Source organism: Hyperolius riggenbachi, chromosome 2 (genome assembly GCF_040937935.1).
Source record: "Hyperolius riggenbachi isolate aHypRig1 chromosome 2, aHypRig1.pri, whole genome shotgun sequence".
NCBI classification, from domain to species: domain Eukaryota; kingdom Metazoa; phylum Chordata; class Amphibia; order Anura; family Hyperoliidae; genus Hyperolius; species Hyperolius riggenbachi.
Genome location: NC_090647.1, coordinates 476,517,409 through 476,536,657, shown reverse-complemented (window position 1 = coordinate 476,536,657; position 19,249 = coordinate 476,517,409). Strand labels below are relative to the sequence as shown.

Sequence of the window (19,249 nt, the reverse complement as noted above, 5' to 3'; positions counted from 1 at the left end):
TAGGCCTTGTGCTACCAGCCAAAATGTCAGCACCCAGCCTCGCAATAAGTTCTGGCAGTTAAGAGGAACTTTTACCCAGTACTGAATTTCATCCTAGTCAGTAGCTGATACCCCCTTTCTCATGAGAAATCTTTACCTTTCCTCAAATAGATCATAAGGTGGGTCTGTGTCGCTGATATTGTGGTGAAACCCCTCCCACAGTGTGATGTCATTACCAAGGTCATGACAGTTTCCTTTCTGTGAACCTCGTTGCATTGCGGGAAATAAAGTATGTTCCATCTGCCAAGCAAGCACTGTCTCCCTCTATACATTTGTGTATATATTAAAAACACACACCCTTTTAGCCTTAAAAACAAGTTACATGGCAAATATCAATCATTTCTTGATCTCTCCTCTATTTTATAACTTCTCAATTTTTCAGTAAAGTTTCTCTTTAGCCATCTGAAAGCCCCAAGTCTAATAAAAGACATGTATTTTTATATTTTTCAGTATCAGTTGACATGCAGAATTATTCTGCAACACAGCTGATCACTGTGAACAGGGCCTAAGATAGATCAGTATACAAATACTAGTTGAAAAAGATACAAAAATGAATAGAAAAAGTAAATGTAATTACTCCTATGACTCATTCACAGCGTGGAATCATCAAAGAGCATCTCTGTCAATTCTGTAGTAAACTTTCAAGCAACATTCAACAGAGATTTAAACTGGTATGAAGGGGGAAAAACACCTTTAATTGACATAATGACTTTCTTTGTAACCATATTCAGTTCTTAATGTAAGCTGCAATTTTTCTTGAAAGCGATTTCCCCTTTACCTGCGGAAAAGTCCTTTTGTGTAGTTCCATGTAATAGTGAGTCGTGTCTGGCTCTGTGCTTTGTATACAAGCAATTTGGGCACACTAACTGCATACCGATTTTATCCTTACTTGTTACAGAAAACCATCTGAGTAAACAATGACGGGTTGTAAATGCAGGTCCAGGCCTGCCAAATGCTTTGTAATATATTTTCAGCTAAAAGCATTACTGTAATGCATCATGGGCAGCCCCTTTATGTCTGTTTGTTTTTCTTTTGCTGGCTGTCCTGTACAAATTAGATATACAAAGCCCCCGATCCAGCCGCATGACTCTGAAATCTCCAATTGGGTCTTGTGTAACTAGTTCATACTGAGTGACACTCTCTATAGCTTTACTCTAGGGCTACATGGGAGCTCCTAATTGCTTAAAGGGGAACTGAAGAGAGAGGTATATGGAGGCTGTCATGTTTATTATCTTTTAATCAATACCAGTTGCCTGGCAGCCCTGCTGGTCTATTTCTCTGCAGTAGTATCTGATTAAAACCAGAAACAAGCATGCAGCTAGTCTTGTCAGATCAGACTTATAAGTCTGAACCACTGAAACACCTGATCTGCTGCATGCTTGTTCAGGGGCTATGGCTAATAGTATTAGAGGCAGAGGATCAGCAGGGCTGCCAGGCAACTGGTATTGTCTAAAAGGAAATAAACATGACAGCCTCCATATACCTCTCTCTTCAGTTCCCCTTTAAGGTCAGAGATTTAAATCCTTGTGTTTAACTGCATCATTTAAAACCATAGCATTGTAAATAAAGCAGATGACTACAGGGGTTAAGCCTTTTGCTTATAAGCAATTATTAATCCCTGTGTTGTAGCTCAGGACTAATCTCCCAACAAGCTCTCTGAAGCCTTCTGCAATTTTGCTATAGGGTGATTTTCACTGAAACTCCAAAACCTGGGTTACACAAGTAGTCTCTTGAGATCAGCAGATGAACTCCTTTCAGGCCTTTACGTTATTTGTAGTTGCAAATTGCCCAACAAGCTCACGGTGAACAAGAACTCCTAGGAGTGTGACGGTAATAGTATTGGGTAATGAAGTCAGCCCTGCCAAAGACAGGTCTCATCTGGTTGGAAGTGGCTGTCAGTGGGAAACAGTCTTTGATGGTGTTTGTCAATTTAACAGCGAGGAACCGGACTCTCGATCCAGCTCCGGAGAAGACCTCTGATGGCGTTTGTCCCTTTAACAGCCGTCTTTATTCCACAAATACAGTAGTTGCTAAAGGCATTTGCTGCACTGTGCTCTGTGTTTGTTTAGCTACTATAGATCAAAGGGTCCAATTAGCTCTTATCAGCAGCTGTCTATCAGAACACTGGAGGATCTCTGCCTGTACAAGAAACACTGAGGATTAAACCCTTCAGTGCTCCCAGGAAAGTGATACCAAGTTAAATCTTAAGTTTTTTTGTTTTTTTTAATTTCCATAAATTGTAATGAATGATTTGTTTTCCCTAAATGTTATCATCCTGTGGGGTTTTAAAAGGAATGGAGGACATACATCAGGCCCAGGTTATCTTGCCAATCTATCCATAAGCCCCAAGTTTTGAAAAAGTTGGGCAGGTTATTTTTAACCTTGGCAAGTATATGTTCATGTAATATGGTAACATTTAAGGGATTAAATACCTCATCATCAGACAAAAATGGTGATTTTCAGTTAGCTACAAGGTGTTTTTTTTAGCCAGACAGACCACATGCTGAACGAATCTGTGCTTTGGATAATTTGTCTTAAGGCAGCCATACACTGGTCGATTGCCACCAGATCGACCAGCAGATAGATCCCTCTGTGATCGAATCTGATCAAAGAGGGATCTATTGGCTGCCTACACTGCAAACAGATTTTGAATCGATTTCACTATGAAGCCGATTCACAATCTGTGGAGCTCCTGCATACATTACCTGATCTGGATGACGCAAGTCCCCCGGTCTCCGCTGTCTCTTCTCCGCTCTGGGCTCCAGCTTCACTTTACTTCCTGTCAGGGGAAGTTTAAACAGTAGAGGGCGCTCTACTTTTTAAACTTCCTGTCGGGACAGGAAGTAAGTAAAGCCAGCCGGAACCCAGCACGGAGAAGGGACAGCGGGGACATGCGCAGGCGGAACAGGTAATGTATTGCCGCTAGAGTCGGTTGTCGAACGCCGCTATCGACGTACTCCCGACCCACCGGCGATCAAGTGAAATCTTCCGCGCAGACAGATCGACGGGAACGTTTGATTTTGGACGGAACTCGATCATTCGGTCAGCGTTTGCGCAACGATTTCACAGCAGATTCGATCACAGTGATCGAATCTGCTGTATATCGGCGGGAAATAGTGTAAGTGTATGGGCCCCTTTAGACCAAGGATGTCAAACTCAAATACAAAGTGGGCCGAAATAGAACACTGGGGTGAATTTGCAGGCCAACCTCAATGTCTAGTGGCCACCTCCCTCCCTTATAAAGTTTCCTGTGTCTTATGCCCCCCTCGCTCCCCTATATAGTTACCTGGTTTCTAGGTTTTTGCCTTCTCTCTGGATCAGCAGGGATATGTAAGAGTGGAGGCTAGTGTTGTACTTTATTTTCTAGTTGAACTCAATGGACATATATCCTTTTTCAAGCCTAATAACTATGTAACTAGTGGTCCTCCTTCATACAGTTTTACTGGTGTCTAATGCCTCCTCCCTCCCCTACACAATTCCCTGTGTTTAGTAGTCTTCCCTTCCTCCCCTATACAGTTCCCTCGTGTCTAGAGTCCCCTCTCCCTCCCCTATACTATTCTCTGGTGTCTAGTGCCTTGCCCCTCCCTCCCTCCTCCATATGGCTTCCCTGATGATTTAAGGCTTCACCTGCAGTATAGCTCCCCTGGTGGTCCAGAGTGGGCCAAACATAATGGAAAGTGAGGAAAACACTTGGGGGCCAAATTTATTGGCTCTGTGGGCTGGATTTGGCCTATGGGCCGGAGGTGACATGTATGTCTTAGGTGGTTTATTACCCAGTAGGACCACTGAAGAGTCCAGATTTGATGTTTTTGGAAACTGTTTATGTCCTGAAGTAAGAGGAAATCTTTCCCACAGGGAAACGCAGACAGAAGTAAAAATGCAAGAGAGTTTCTTACCTTTCCTCAGTTTATTTAACCATTTACCGCCATCCTAACGTATTAAAACGTCATGCTTACCGCTATTAACAGCAACATGACGTTTTAATACGTCGCGCATTCCCGCCGCTGCTACCGCCGTGTGTCCGCCGCTACCGCCGCCATTACCGTCGGGATCCCGTGCTGGGCGATTGGGGAAGAGGACTGAACAGTCCTCTACCCAATCGCAGTGCCTGGAGTGAATGGACGTGACCGCGAACAGCGGCTACGTCCATTCACATAAACAGGAAATGTAACAGTTTAATAAAGTGTGTAAAAAAAAAAAAAAAAAAAAAAGTGAACACGTCCTATGAGTGTTCACCAGCGCCATCTTGTGGCCAAAAAGTATATTACACCTACAAAACACATACATTTTCAAGTATATACACATCATTAATAAAATTACACTTCCAACCCTCCCTCCCAAAAAAAACACTTGTAAAAAAAAAAAAATCTGCTTAAAAAAATAAATAAATAGTTGCCTTAGGGACTCAGCTTTTTTTATTCTATATTTTATGGGGGAAAATTAATTTTAATTTATTACATAGGGGCTTGTAATTATGGCCAGAACAAACAGAAAAATAACCACTTATATTTCAAAATAATATACTGTCGCCATACATTGTGGTAGGGACATAATCTAAATGGTTTAATTATCGGGACCACTGGGCAAATAAAACGTGTTTGTTTTATCCACAGGAGAATGTTTAATTTTAAAACTATAAAGGCTGAACACTGAGAAATAATGATTTTTTTTCTTTTTTTTTCTGTTTTTCTCATTAAAATGCATTTAGAATAAAAAAATTCTTAGCAAAATGTACTATCCACAGAAAGCCTAATTGGTGGCGAAAAAAACGAGGTATAGATCATTTTCTTGTGATAAGTAGTAATAAAGTTATTAGGGAATAAAAGGGAGGAGCGCTGACAACTGAAAATTGCTCTGGTCCGTTAGGATAAAAACCCTTGGGGGTGAACTGGTTAAAGTCAAACGTTTTGTCTGTTCAGGTGTTTCCCCATTCACAGCTTAACCTTCTTGGTTATGTACTGTATGTGTCCACAAGGCAGAATATGGGTCACTTGCTCTTATAAAAGTCATGAGGAACTGGTGTGCTCCAGCTGCAGTGAGAGTTAGAGTACCCACAAGTGTTTCAAATCTTGGATGCAAATCTTTGGAATAAATAGAACCCTAACATTTTTCTGCTTATGAACTGTCAGCCCTTTGGTCAGCAAGTAGGAGATAGGCCTCTACACTGAGCTTTTATTCCAGGCTGGGAACTCATCCACAGCGGGTTCACTTGATAAGGTCAGTCTCTCTCACAATTACTTTTCCTGCTGTTGCAATAGAGTGGCTTTAAAATCACTAACCTTTACAAATTGATTCAAGTTTTTTTATGTTCTGGAATTCCGGAGGTTATCAGATTGTTGTTTCTCCATTAGAACTCCGTGACTTGAATTTAAATAGCCTGCTTTCCTTTATACTGTGCAGAATATCTGCAGGCAGCTTAAAGCGGACCTGAACTGGGGAAAATAATGCTGTGGGCTCTGTAAAACATAGTCAACAAGCTACGGTTCCTGCTGTTGTTATTACAGGCTGTGGGTTACGTTACCCACCTACTAATTCTGAAAATCTTGGGGTTGTAGGACTAAAGAAGAATTGTAATGAAAATAATATAATGAATAAAATTGCTTTTTTTTCCACACAATATTTATTTAGAAAACGTTCCTCACCCTGATTTACATTCTGAAATGTATCACAGGTGGCAAGGTGCAGCTCTGTGAATTGTTTGTTTCTGAGAGTTCAGGTAAAACTATACCTGTTTTCATAGAATGCTCTGGCAGGGTAATTCCAAATATCTAAACAGCTTAGGCTAAATATCACTGGGAGGGTGGGGCTACATACCAATATACAGCAATATAAAGCTATAGGAAGTGTTTCTGATGCTGAAACCAGAATAATAAATGTAAAAGTGGGTATTTGCATTCTACTATAGGTCACTACAGTTCCTCTCTAATATATACCGTCTCCCCCTATGTGAGGCCTGCTGGTTGGCTAGGGATCATGCTTGGCAGAAGCCTGATACACGTCCAGGAGATGATGCAGCAGGTCAAAACCATCGCAGTGGCAAAGGAAGTCATGTCTGATGGGCCAATGTCCCAGATGCCATGTTACCTTACCTAATAAGACTGCCTCTTCTATCACTACAAGTTTGGCTTGTTGCACCATTTTTGAGTGGTTGCCAGGCCCCACCCTGCGGCTTGGAATTTGACTAACAACCATGCCTGAGCAGAGGCGTGGAGGGCCGGAGGGTAGGGTATGCACTGTATACTGTATGCCAAATATGAACCTGTGAGGTTTTTCAGAATTATGGAAGTGTTTACTAATTCTAAATTAGTGAGATAAGTCGCATTTAGGGTGGCAACAGATCTAAACCTAAAAATATACCAGATGCACATCTCACAATCTTTGCTAAGGATTTCCTCCTAATTGTATATTCTCTGTTTGTACATTAGTTATTATGGTCAGGCATGTTTGGATAATGTTAACAGATTACATGACAATAAAGTAGACCTTTATTCTAGTAGTAATAACAATAGTTCTGTATGAAACAGGAAAATCACATTTGACGTAAAGCCTGGAAGGACTTTTGTGTCACTTGACGGAAGCAACCAGTGTTGTTTTGTTCATCTAGCATCATTCTCCTCTCAGTGTGCTGTGTGTGTATGACTGCGCTTCCTGATTTTGCATACATAGTTTACATATTAGGCAGACCCTAAAATGTTTTCCTAGGCAAAGTTCCCTGATGGAAGAGCCAAGGAAAGCTTTTTACTAATAAACAAATTGTTTCTTGACAAAAGAATATTGTTAGTCTAAATTGTGATATGAAAGCCATTTGTTCATGCAGACTTGAAATGTAAGTGATTGGTCTGCAGAAGAATGGTAGTTAACCTCCCTGGCGTTCTGATTACCCACGGCCGCGGGTGTGTTTTTAACCTAATTTTTTTTTTCAATCATGGAGCTAGCCTAGCGCTAGCTACATGATACCCCCCTCCCTGCTTAATCCCACCCACCCTTCCGATTGATGCCGGCAATCATGCCCATCAGGAAATCCCGTTCTGAACGAGATTTCCTGCAGGGCTTCCCCCGTCGCCATGGCGACGAACGGAATGACGTCATCGATGTCGTGACGTCACAGGGAGTCCCAATCCACCCCTCAGCGCTGCCTGGCACTGATTGGCCAGGCTGCGCACGGGGTCTCGGGGGGGGGGCATATTACGCGGCGGGTAGTGGTGATCGAGAGAAACACGCAGCTAGCAAAGTGCTAGCTTCGTGTTTAAAAAAAAATATTCAAATCGGCCCACCAGGGCCTGAGCGGTGCCCTCCGGCGTTACTGGACAAGCTCAGCTCGTCCAGAACGCTAAGGAGGTTAAACCGCATCACTTCTTGTCCTCAAGAGCAGTGTTCCCTAACCCTGTCCTCAAAGCCCACCAACTGTGCATGTTTTGCGGAAATCCACACAGGTAGTTAATCAGCTCTTCTGAGACACTAATTACCTCACCTGTGAATGTCTGTGGTTTTCCGCAAAACATGCACTGTTGGTGGGCCTTGAGGACAGGGTTGGGGAGCTCTGCTCAAGAGGAGCTTCGACTAATGTCCATAACACTATCATATTTATGCTACGGTGTATATAGCTGCTCACGGGTTAAGCTACCAGTAAACTAAAGACATGCAAAACAAATCCAGGTTGGACTCAGCCCTGTGGTGGGAACTTATTCTCAAGTCATTACACTTTTATTTATAATGCGGCGATACAGCATAGCAAACAATTACGCTGAGTATTTAAGATTGTGCCCACCCACTAATTGTTGGGTGAGGCGTGTTTTTGCATTACCTACAGTATATAATTGAAGACTGTGCACCAGATACTTGACCAGTTGACAAAAACAGGGAGATACAAGTACCTTTATCAAACTTTACCTCCCTGTTCTAATCTTTTGGGATGGTGCAATCTCGCATAACAAGGTTGCTTATATACTTTGAATCATTTAGATGATCACCGGAAACTTTAGATGGGCCTTCACACGTGCCTTCTTCAGTATGGGGACCTTGTGGGTGCTTCAACAATACAATTTATTACAGCATAGTGTGTTACCAATGGTGTTTTTGGTGACTGTGGTACCAGCAGTCTTGAGATCATTAATAAGCTCCTCCTGTGTAGTTGTTGACTGGCCCCTCACCATTCTCATGATCCTTCTCATGCCATAAAGCAAGATCTTACATAGACCTCCAGAGTCCAGACCAAATGTGATTGATGGTCATTTTATATTTCTTCCATTTCCAAATAGATGAACCAACATTTGTCACCTTCTCCCGAAGCGTCTTGCTCATGGTCTTGCAGCCCATTCCAGCATTGTGCAGGTCTACAATCTTGTCCCAGACTTCCTTTGACAGCTCTCTTGACTGGCCCACGGTGATGGAGAGGTTGTAATAGAATTGATTCTGCCAGTTGTGCTTTACACACACAAAATGAGTTGAGATCAGGAAAATCTTTGATTGGTTGTAATCTGTGTGCCACATGGGCACAAAACCAATCTGTGGGAGCCCGAATTCTGCCTGTGTTCTAGGAGATCAACTACTGGTTTCTCTCAATGACATGCTAATCCGTTTATAATGTTTCCCTAATCTGTTTTTTAGGGGAAATTTTGGTTGATATTCGGTCTTTCTTTATTGAAATGAATCTACTATGCAAATCAGAAAATAGAATAAAAAAAATAGAAAAAAAAAGTTTCTGTATAAATTTACAAATTTTGCTGGGGATCCAATAATTATTCCCCCACTGAAGAGGATGTTGCAGTGGACAAGATTTAGGATTATGAGAATGTAGAAATGTTCCACAGGAGGAAGTGGAAAGAGCTGCAGAGGTGTTGGATGTGGGAGTGAAGTTTTTCCTGCTAAGGATAATACATCTCCTGAAGTGGGGGGTGGGGGGGGGGGGATTGATTGAACAGAGATAACTCCTGGCAGAATACCTACCTCATTTGACCACAGATTGAACTGTGCATTATAGTGCCACTAAAGGGGCATGGCCAGTAGGAGAGGGGCATGGCCAGTAGGAGAGGGGCATGGCCAGTAGGAGAGGGGCATGGCAGGCATGGGAGAAGATGTGGCTGGACATCCATGCCAGGAAGTGCAGAAAAAGTGGGAAACCTTCTGGGACTCAGGATAGGCTAATTAGTTCCGATGTGGTATCCTTCCTAAGTATATTTCATACACTGCTCCTCTGCAGAAGTTTTCTGTTAAGAAAAAAAAAATAAAACTGGTACTCGTAAGGTTGTTGCCTTTGATGTAGGAATTGAGTTCTTTAACAAGACTTTGAATCCTGGCTTAAGCCAGTAGATAAAAAAGTAAGGAGTCTTTGGGTAAGACTTCTAAATAATCCTGGTCGCCCGTGGAGCCACTTAAGGCGCTTAAGTGGCTGCAGCTCTGGTACTTTGAGTCCACCTGGAGAAAAGCACAGTGTAAATGTTCTGTGTCTTGTCTTGTCTACCCTTATCCTTGGCAGCCTATATATTGTTGCAGAGAGCAAACGTTTAGTTATGGTGAGGAGAGAGCCAGCGCATACCACAAAGGCTGCATCTGAAATGACCAACAGCTCACATGTGCAGCACCTATAATAAGCTATCTGCACACTTCGCATTCAATTCAGATGCAAATCATATGCATAACTACTATTACTTACCATGCAAACGGGAAACTCAGGAATACAGGCTGGGAGCAGCTAACCTTGTAGTTACATACTAGCAAAATTATGAAAAGGGGGGAGGTTGTGCATCCCTAAAAACATGCTGCAATTTACTGGTTAATTGCTGAGGCATGCACCACCTCTATTAGGCTTAAAATGCATGCCCTGCATCCAAAACAATTGCTATATTTATTAAACTATGGAGGAACTTTGGCTAACACCATAGTTTGCATGCAAAGTATAATATACTGGACACTTGCGCCACGGTAAGGCAGATCTCCGGGCAAGTGGCCTAACCTAAATTAAAAACAACATATGTATAACCTTGGGAGCAGCTAAGCAAAAATGTGTAACTTGCATTTTAATGGACAGCGAGGAGAGGTCCAGCGCATACCACAAAGGCTGCATCTGAAATGACCAACAGCTCACATGTGCAGCACCTATAATAAGCTATCTGCACACTTTGCATTCAATTCTGATGCAATTCATATGCATAACTACTATTACTTACCATGCAAACGGGAAACTCAGGAATACAGGCTGGGAACAGCTAACCTGGTAGTTACATACTAGCAAAATTATGAAAGGGGGGGGGGGGTTGCGCATTCTTATAAACATGCTGCAATTGACTGGTTAATGCACCACCTCTATTAGACTGAAAATGCATGCCCTGCGTCCAAAACAATTGCTACATTTTTAGGGATGCGCAACCTCCCCCCTTTTCATAAAAGTTTAGTTATGCTCATTGCATTTTTCAAGATGCATTTTGTGCTCTTTATTGTATATTTAGCTTTCCCAATAACACAGAAATATACTGTATACGTACAAGTTGTTTTCAGTGTATTTACTGCATCGGATACATGTGGTATTTTGGATTATTTACGAGTAAGAGAAAGTAAGATAAAGCCAAGTTTGTAACTCTCCAGAGACACACTTCTGGGCACTGGCATAATATGTTTCAACATTTTTTTGTTGTTAAAGCTGGAAGCAACCATGAGTAGTGAGCTGAATATACCAGTGGATCCGGCCACCCCGGCAGTCTCTGAGCGGGAGAACAAGGGCATGGACTACAGAGACTGGGTGAGGCGCAGTTATCTGGAGCTGGTCACATCCAATCATCACTCTGTGCAAGCCCTTTCCTGGAGGAAACTGTATCTCAGCCGAGCCAAGCTAAAGGCCTCCAGCAGAACCTCCGCATTACTCTCTGGATTTGCAATGGTAAGAGTGATTTTATTTTTGGGTAAAACAAAAGTTTGTCTTCATAAAACAAGGTATTTGGGTCAAGGTATTTTCCCTCACACACCTCCAGAACTGCTGGAATGCAAGGATGTGTCAGCTTGTTAATTGTAGAGAGCCACAATCACCCAACATACTTACAGACAGACTGTTACAGATTGGTTGATCTTCATCAGTGCATGGAATGGATTAGGGCTTATTTCCACTACACGCAGATTGGATGCAGAATGGATGCAGAAAAACGGACTCCAATGAAAGCCTATGGGCCTGTTTCCACTAAACGCGATTTATCTGAAGCAGTTTTTCCCATAGGCATTCATTGGAGTCAGTTTTTCTGCATCAATTCTGCATCCAATCTGCGTGTAGTGGAAATAGGCCCTTAATGTGGCTCTATGGAGTAGGACTTGAAGCACCCAGAGTTACAGATTACCCAGCAAGCTCATGGTAAACCAGAACTCCTAGGAGTGTGTAAGGGGCTACAAAAGACCAAAAAGCTCTCTTACTAAAATATTGTGCAAAACCAAAGTTTGCTTTCTTAAAACAGAAGGTATTTGTGACTATTCAATTTTTTTGGGTAAGGAGTAATTTTATATTTAGGTAAGGATTTGCTGATCTTTCTCTGATTTAGTATATGTCATTTCATGGTTAACTATTTTCCCTTCTTCTTAATAATGAATCCATTTCATTGCCCAGCAATGTATAAATTATTACAAGCGTCACATAAACAGATCCTAGATACAGGGGGAAAAGAAGATGTACGTATCCTGGGCGCTGGATGATGCCGCTAGTAGTAAAATATGAGTGTGATGCATTCAAAAGTAAAAGAGGTGTGTGCTCATACCAGGAATCACCTGATTTATATTCTGGCTGCCAAAATGTCTTTCGACAAATTAAAGGGGCCCAGCAAATGCATATTGCATTCGCTTGCCAGAATATGCAGGGTCTTAAACTAACTCACTGCTATGCCCTGCAGGAGTTGGCCCATGCAATTCTTTTCATCTCAACAGGGGAGCTGCATGTAGGCCTCCCATGCACCCAAGAAATGGGGGGGTGGGCAGCGCCGACAGCACGCCAAGCACTCGCACTACTCAGGAGCATAGAGACTGCACCCAGGGGAAGGGAGGAAGCAGAGGGCCGCAGATAGCCCACCTCCAGGCTTAGCCATCACCCTGGGGGGACTGTCCACCTTGCTCTCCCAAAGGAAAGATTCCTACCTTATTGTGAATTTCAACCATCTGCAAAAGTATGCAAGAAAATCAGGTGTGTGGTCATAGCAGGAATCACCTGACTTTGTCGAGAGACATTTCAGAAGCCATTATAGTCAGGTGCTGCCTGGTATAAGCACACGCCCTCTTTGTTTCTACTTTTCAGTTCAAAGTAAAATATTAGTAATCTAATTAATTACCTAAAACAACTCCCCCTCTTCCCCATAGGTATCTAACCCTAACATTCCCCAGTAGATGCTCCTTAAAAGAACCCTTCCACCTAATGCCTAACCTAATCCCCCTATAAGTGCCTAACTTTACCCCTCAACCAAGCGATCCCCCTGAGTTGAAATTCAACCAGAGCATGCCATGGTTGGATCACTAGCTCTTCCCAGTGTCTCTGCTACCTCCCTTCTCATCTTTTTCACCACCAGAGGTACAAATTAGGTTATCAGTAGGGGAATATATTTGGTATATACCCCTGCTTTGCCACACCCAGGGAGAACAGTCTCTTGTCTTCCCCCCGCGCCCAGCTCGACACCGCCAGGACCATACTAACAGCCACAGGTTCCCTGTAATAAAGGCCCAAAGTGTGTTGGCATCCCCAAATGTATGGATTAATGCATTTTACTTTATTTTGTCTGTAATGTTTGGCAAGCCTGGAAAGTAATTAGAGGATTCCAGGCTGTAATTACTGTCCCTGTCAACAAACATAAATACTTGGGGGCCTGTTGGGATTAGTTTGTATTATAAGCCAAAGAAGTCTTTTAATTCCCATTCTCAATTTTGCCATTGAACAATAATTTGACTGTTATGTTCTAAGCTAAGGTGTGAACAGTAATATGATGTACGGCTACTTGAACAGCTGCTGTCTGAGCTGCTGATGTGTTACACAGAACCTGATAACAGAGCCACTTCCTTCCAGTACAGGCTTCCTATGTAATTCTGGTCACACAGCAGTCACATAATGTTCTAAATGCCACCACTAATTTCTTCACCATATACTGTACATACAGGGCATAGATGATGCACATTTTCTCCACTTCACAGACAGATTGTACGCTTAACTGAATAGTGTCCTCTCCTCCAGTGTTATAGTTACAACTTGCAGTACTTATAATTGACTTACATGCTTACGGTATAAGTTTTTGTACAGCTCTGCATATTATCTTAGCGATTTATGAAAAAATAATAATGAGAATGCAAACACGAGAGGGAGACACAGTGATCAGAGGATATAGCTACTTCCTGCTTCACCAGTGGTGGTCCACACCGCCTCTCCAAACCCACCATAGGGATTTCCTGGGACAGAGGGGCCCATAGGCAATCCACTTTTTCTCCCCAGTTTTCTTCAAGGGGATATTTTCACACCGTGTCAATAAAATGCCTTTTAAAAAAACTAGCAAGCAAGAAAACAATCAAAATAATTTTGAGTACTTTTTAACCTACTTTTGGGTACATTTTCAATTAAAAGTTTTTTTACAGAGAAGATAAAAAATGATCTCCTAGGAGATAACTCAGGTGAAAACATTAATTGCATATGGGCCAGGGTCATTTTACACTAAGGCCAGTTTCACACCGCACCGCTAAAATAGCCTTCGGGGATTACCGTGGCAATGCACGGTAATCTCCCTTCTGGCTGCAGGCCAAGCAGGAAGTGAGACTCTCTAGCGCTCACTTCCTGTGGCCGAAATTTTAATTGCATGAAAGTGTATTGAAAAAGTAAGCTTCCGTGCATTCGCGCCGCAGCGCTAACGCCGAAAATTTTTAAAAACCTGCATCGCCATAGACTTGCATGACTTCTGGTAGCCACATGTTGCCACGCATGTTGCCCGACAAGGCACTGTTGCCCATGCGTCAAATTTGCGACTTCGAAAATCAAGAAATATCACTGCACTCTAGCCCCAAGGGTGTGTGCTTGGGCTGTAAATAACAGTTTTTAAAGAAGGAAAAGTATTCAGCCCAGAAAACTAGCACTACACCAGCTTATAATACAGTATAGAAAATAATTATTGAACAATATGAACCACTACAACATAGTTAAAAACAATTAAAAAGAATAGCCATAACCTCATACACACACAATCCATAATATACATATATATTGAGCAATATAATGTAAAATCAAATATTGTCAATGCGAGCACTCAGGATGCTCTATATTAGAGCTCTCCTGAACCCGGTTCAGTGACTCAGCTAACAAAGTGCAATAGTATGTGCAAAAAGCGGTATAAATCACATAAAGCAAAAAACAAAATGATACAGTGCCTAATAGTATAACCCATAAACCTAGCTGCTATGAAGTGAGATCAAATGTGACCATGTGTGGACAACAACATATGTGATAAGATAGCCGAGATACAAGCAGGGTGTAGATGGCAGAGTGGGAACCCCCGGTGGACTGCTCCACCGGTATTGCGGCCGTCACGCCTCTTTTTCACACAGCGGGGGGATCCGTGCCAAATGTGCGACTTTGGGTGCAACGCATCACACCGCACCAGGTATGAAATGCCCCTTAGACTTATATTAGCGTTGCATTACCCTGCAGCAAAACAGGGTAATGCATTGCGCCAGTGTGAAAGTGGCCTCAATCAGTTGCTGATGTGCAAGGTAATGTCCATGTTTCTCTAATGCCTGTTTCACACTACGCTGGAAACCCGAAAACTTTTCCACAATGCACTGCTATAGAATGTAAAAACACATCAGTTTTTCAACATATTGTGTAAAAGAGGCTTTAGTGCTCTCTTCCACAGCAAACTGTGATCATGATCAGAATCGCTCTGTGATGTGATTGTGGTGTGATTTTCTGTGGGATCAATCGAATTTCACGTTCTGATTGTGTTTGCAAAAGGGTGGGTGTTACATAGAGAACCACAAAGAAAATAACATAGAATCGCAAAGAAAAACACAGGAAAAATGCAGCATGCACTACATTTGCATTTGCTGCCCTTTGATTGGTGAATCACTGGCAAATAGTATCTGATTTTAGCATTGAATCCAGGCGCATCGCATTAGCTATAACAGCCATAGCAACTGCTATGGGGCCCTAGAGAGGAGGGGACCCAGATGGTACTTGATATGTGCACTTTGTTTCTCCACCCTCTGACTTTGTCTCACTGGCCATTTACATACACAGTGTACATTACATGCAAATGTAAATTGCCAAGCCAACTCATATCCATAGGGTAGGGGCAGGTGGCATTGTTCAACAGTGCCTATATCTGATGGCCCCATAAAAATCTCTAGCAACGCTACTGATTGAAACACAGTGAAAAAAAAGCTCTAAGTTCACAACTTCTGTTCCAGCCTTGCTCTGTCTTAAGAAAAACAAAAAATAAGAGCAGCTTTTAGCTAAGGTTTCACTTTAACACTCTTATTTTGATTAGAATAAAAGTAATGCTTTTGAGAAATGGAAATTGTAGACTCTTGAATCAGCTCTTCGATTTTCTCTCTAAATAAGGACAATTTTATTGTCTTGTAAAGTAGTATTTTAAGCTTGGAAGAATATAACAGAAGCCTCAAGGAATGTCTGAGATGGTTGGTTTAACTCTGACATCCTGCCAAAAATGCAGAAATGCTGTTTTCTTTGATAGAGGATCAGCAGGATTAATTCTAACTCCTTTCACAGATGAAGACAAAAAAATAATGTAACTTGGATTTTTTTTGTTATCTTTGACAGTACTTCAAATGCACATTTTTTTGTGGAATAAAAAAAACGATTTCTTCTAGGAAAAGTGTACTTTTAAAGTACTTGTAACTTAAGTGCCCGCAGTACTTGCCATCCTTTCCCCAATCAGCCACAGTTTCCAAAGGCCTAATGTTTGTCACCGCCAACATGGGGTTTCCTTACCTATTGCGCAACTTTTCCTTCCAGCCATTTAAGCCAGTACACATTAGTACACATTAGCAAGTATTCACTTCAGTCAGCGAACTATCCAATCAAAATGATAAGATGGCATTTCCTGTAGACCAATCTAGAACTTCCCATAAACAATTGCTTTATTAGTCTTTGAGTGATCACACATTTACAAGCAACTGATTGGGTAATATGCCGAAATCCCGATTCTGCCGCAAGTTGCTTCAGGGCCTTTGCTTAGCGCAGTTTTACCACATTGCCGCTCGGGCAATGAAAGCCAATAGAGTAGTTCATACAGCGTGCGGTGCGCCGGAAGTACCCTATCTAACACGAGCGCATGCCTACATTAATGGGCGACTTGTACGTAGGACCGGAAGTCATGCAAGTCTATGGCAACGTGCAAATTTAATAAAGACCGCCGCAAGTCTTGCGTGAAAGCGTATTTCAGCAATACACTTCTGCGCACGTCATCGATTCGGCCACAGGAAGTGAGCGTCACTTCCTGCTTAGCCTGCTGCCAGATGGGGATTACTGCTTATTAACCACTTCAAGACCGTAGGCTTACACCCCCCCTAGTGACCAGGCTATTTTTTACAATTCAGGCCACTGCAGCATTACGGGCTCGCTGCAGGGCCGTACAACTCAGCACACAAGTGATTCCCCCCCCTCCTTTCCTGCCCACCAACAGAGGTTTCTGTTGGTGGGCTCTGATCACTGCTGGGATGTTTGTTTATTTTTTTTACTTATTTGTTGTTGTTTTTTTTATAAATTTTCCCTTTATTATTATTATTTTTTCCCTCCCTCCCCCCGACAGCCAATCACAGCGATCGGCTCTCATAGACATCAGCCTATGAGTGCCAATCGCTCTCTGAGCCTCCCAGGGGGACAGCCGAGTGTCACAGCTGTCCCCAGTACAACACTGCCTTAGATTGCAGTGCTGTACATTGTAAATAGACTGCGGTTTCGCTGTCTAACAGTCTTCTAGCAGTGATAGCCGCTGGGAGACATTCAAGTGGAGATGCTCGCGCATCGGTATGCTCGATCTCCTGCAAAACGCCCCCCTATAATACAATGTAAACAAATATACACAGCAAAAAGAAATGCAGGAATAAAGTAGAGCACTATTTTCTGGCACAGGCAGGTATTGCCCAATGTTGGATATTTGTAGGTTTTAGTTGCTTGAGAATTAAACTGACCTCCTCCCACAGATGAAATGCAGAGCAGTGTGTAGGGTACACACAAAACCTTCGGGCACAGGTCCTCTTCACTTCCTGCAGCTTGCAGCTGCTTTGCTAAATCCGCTCTGTATGGGTCCCGATGTGTCACGTGAACTGATGTGGGTCAGGTGACAAGGATGCAGCACAGCAGCCAACAGCTGCAGGAGTGAAGAAGATTGGTGCCCAGGCCAGAGCTTTTGTAAATGCGTACAGTTAAAAATGGCGCAGAGTGAAAAATGGCGCACCGTTCTGCTGATAAATATATCATAAAATGCTATTTAAATAGCGTTTTATGATACATGTATGGCGGAAGGTGCACACGTGTTCTTGTGTGTTCTAGTTGTTTTGTTGTTTATGAGCTTTTTACATTATTTTTCATGTATTGCTTTTTTTCAGGTGGCAATGGTGGAAGTTCAGCTAGAGATGAAGTATGATTACCCGCAGGCATTGCTTGTGGCTTTCAGTGCTTGCACTACGGTTCTGGTGGCTGTTCACCTATTTGCACTATTGATCAGCACATGCATACTTCCCAATGTAGAAGCTGTGAGTAACATCCACAACCTGAACTCTGTCAACGAATCTCCACATGACCGCATGCACCACTACATAGAGCTGGCGTGGGGCTTCTCCACGGCTCTCGGGATCCTCCTATTTCTGGCGGAAGTGGTCCTTTTGTGCTGGATAAAATTCTTACCCATTGACTCTCCTCAAGTTCGCAATGAAACCACCAACCCTCAGAAGCCAAGTGGGAATGCAGGATGGAACTCAGCGCTGATTTCCACCATCATCATGGTTCCTGTTGGCATCCTTTTTGTCATATTTACCATCCACTTTTATCGCACATTGGTAAGGCACAAAACAGAGCGCCACCACCGAGAGATTGAGGAACTCCACAGATTGAAAATCCAGCTTGATGGACATGATCGGGGCATAAATGTAGTGTGAGACCGAAGGGGCTATAAAAGTTCTTCAGCAAGTGCAATTGTCCCACATTCACCGGTGTTTGTTGCTGAGCAGTTCTATAAGTGCGGGCTCTTTGGAAGGCCCAGCATTACGGTCAGGTGGCTTAAAGACTAAGTTGCTCCATGCTGCAGTTTCTTTGAACATTTTTATACCAACTAAATCAGCTAAAACAGCCAAACGGGAAGATGCAGCGTTATTTTCGGATAGAAATGAAAGAAATGAAATTGCTTACATAAAAAGCAAATGATGTAGAATTGCTAAGTTTATATGTGCCGTAATACATTCTGAAGGCACTCAGTACTGTGCAGTCAGTTTGCTCCATTAAGTATGTCTGTCATAGCATCTGTATTTTATGGAAATCCATAGTCCAATGTGTCTCCTTGCATTGCAGGAAATAGTTTATGCTAAAGGAACGGTCTGTAATTTTGGTTGCTATTTAGAGTAAACTAATAGCAGGTCATTCTGTAGTGGGAGGGATATGAAGTCTGCCATATTTATCCTATACCAGTTGCCTGTTTGTCCTGCTGTGTCTCTGATACTTTCAGCCACTGACCCAGATTGAGTATGAACATCCGGTGTTGTGATATAAGTCTGGCTATACTAGCCATATGCTTGTTTCAGGTGTGTGATTCAGACACCACTGCAGCAAAAAGGAGCAGCAGGACTGCCAGGCAACTGGTATTGTTTAAAAGAAAGTAAATATGGCCACCTCCATGTCACTCTCATTACAGGATCCCTTTATATGCAGGCATCAAAAGTTGAAAAAAAAACCTTCAAAATTTTTAAATTTCCCCCTTGACAAAAATAAACTGCGCTGTACTGACTAGTACAACACTGCACTGCATGTCTTATTAACTCTTTTTGTGGCTTTCTGTAGGTAGTGTTGTTGTGTGTTTCTTCCATAAACATTGTGTGCCCCACCCAGCACTTTAGAGAAGTAGAAACAGAAACAATAGAAAGCTGATCTGAGGTTACTTGCTCTGGGGGGCTTAGTGAAGATGGACACCTTGGAGTAGAGAGGAAGACTTGCACACCACTGAGGATCAGAATTGCAGGGCAGTACTGAACTAGTCAGGCT

At 42.5% G+C, this 19,249-nt stretch overlaps 1 protein-coding gene across 6 annotated transcripts in view; it reads left to right on the top strand.

Moving 5' to 3' along the window:
• Window positions 1–18,349, top strand: part of ORAI2 (ORAI calcium release-activated calcium modulator 2) — a 59,008-nt gene extending 40,659 nt beyond the window's left edge. For 5 of the 6 annotated variants that reach the window (XM_068270255.1, XM_068270257.1, XM_068270259.1 and 2 more), the window contains exons 2-3: window positions 10,676–10,912; window positions 17,605–18,349. In XM_068270255.1, the coding sequence (XP_068126356.1) occupies window positions 10,688–10,912; window positions 17,605–18,153 (774 nt within the window). In that variant the 5' untranslated portion in view covers window positions 10,676–10,687 and the 3' untranslated portion in view covers window positions 18,154–18,349. Of the gene's footprint in view, window positions 1–5,237; window positions 5,257–10,675; window positions 10,913–17,604 lie in introns of those variants that run through there. The other variant, XM_068270258.1, reaches the window with a different exon arrangement.
• Window positions 18,350–19,249: the final 900 nt, after the last annotated feature.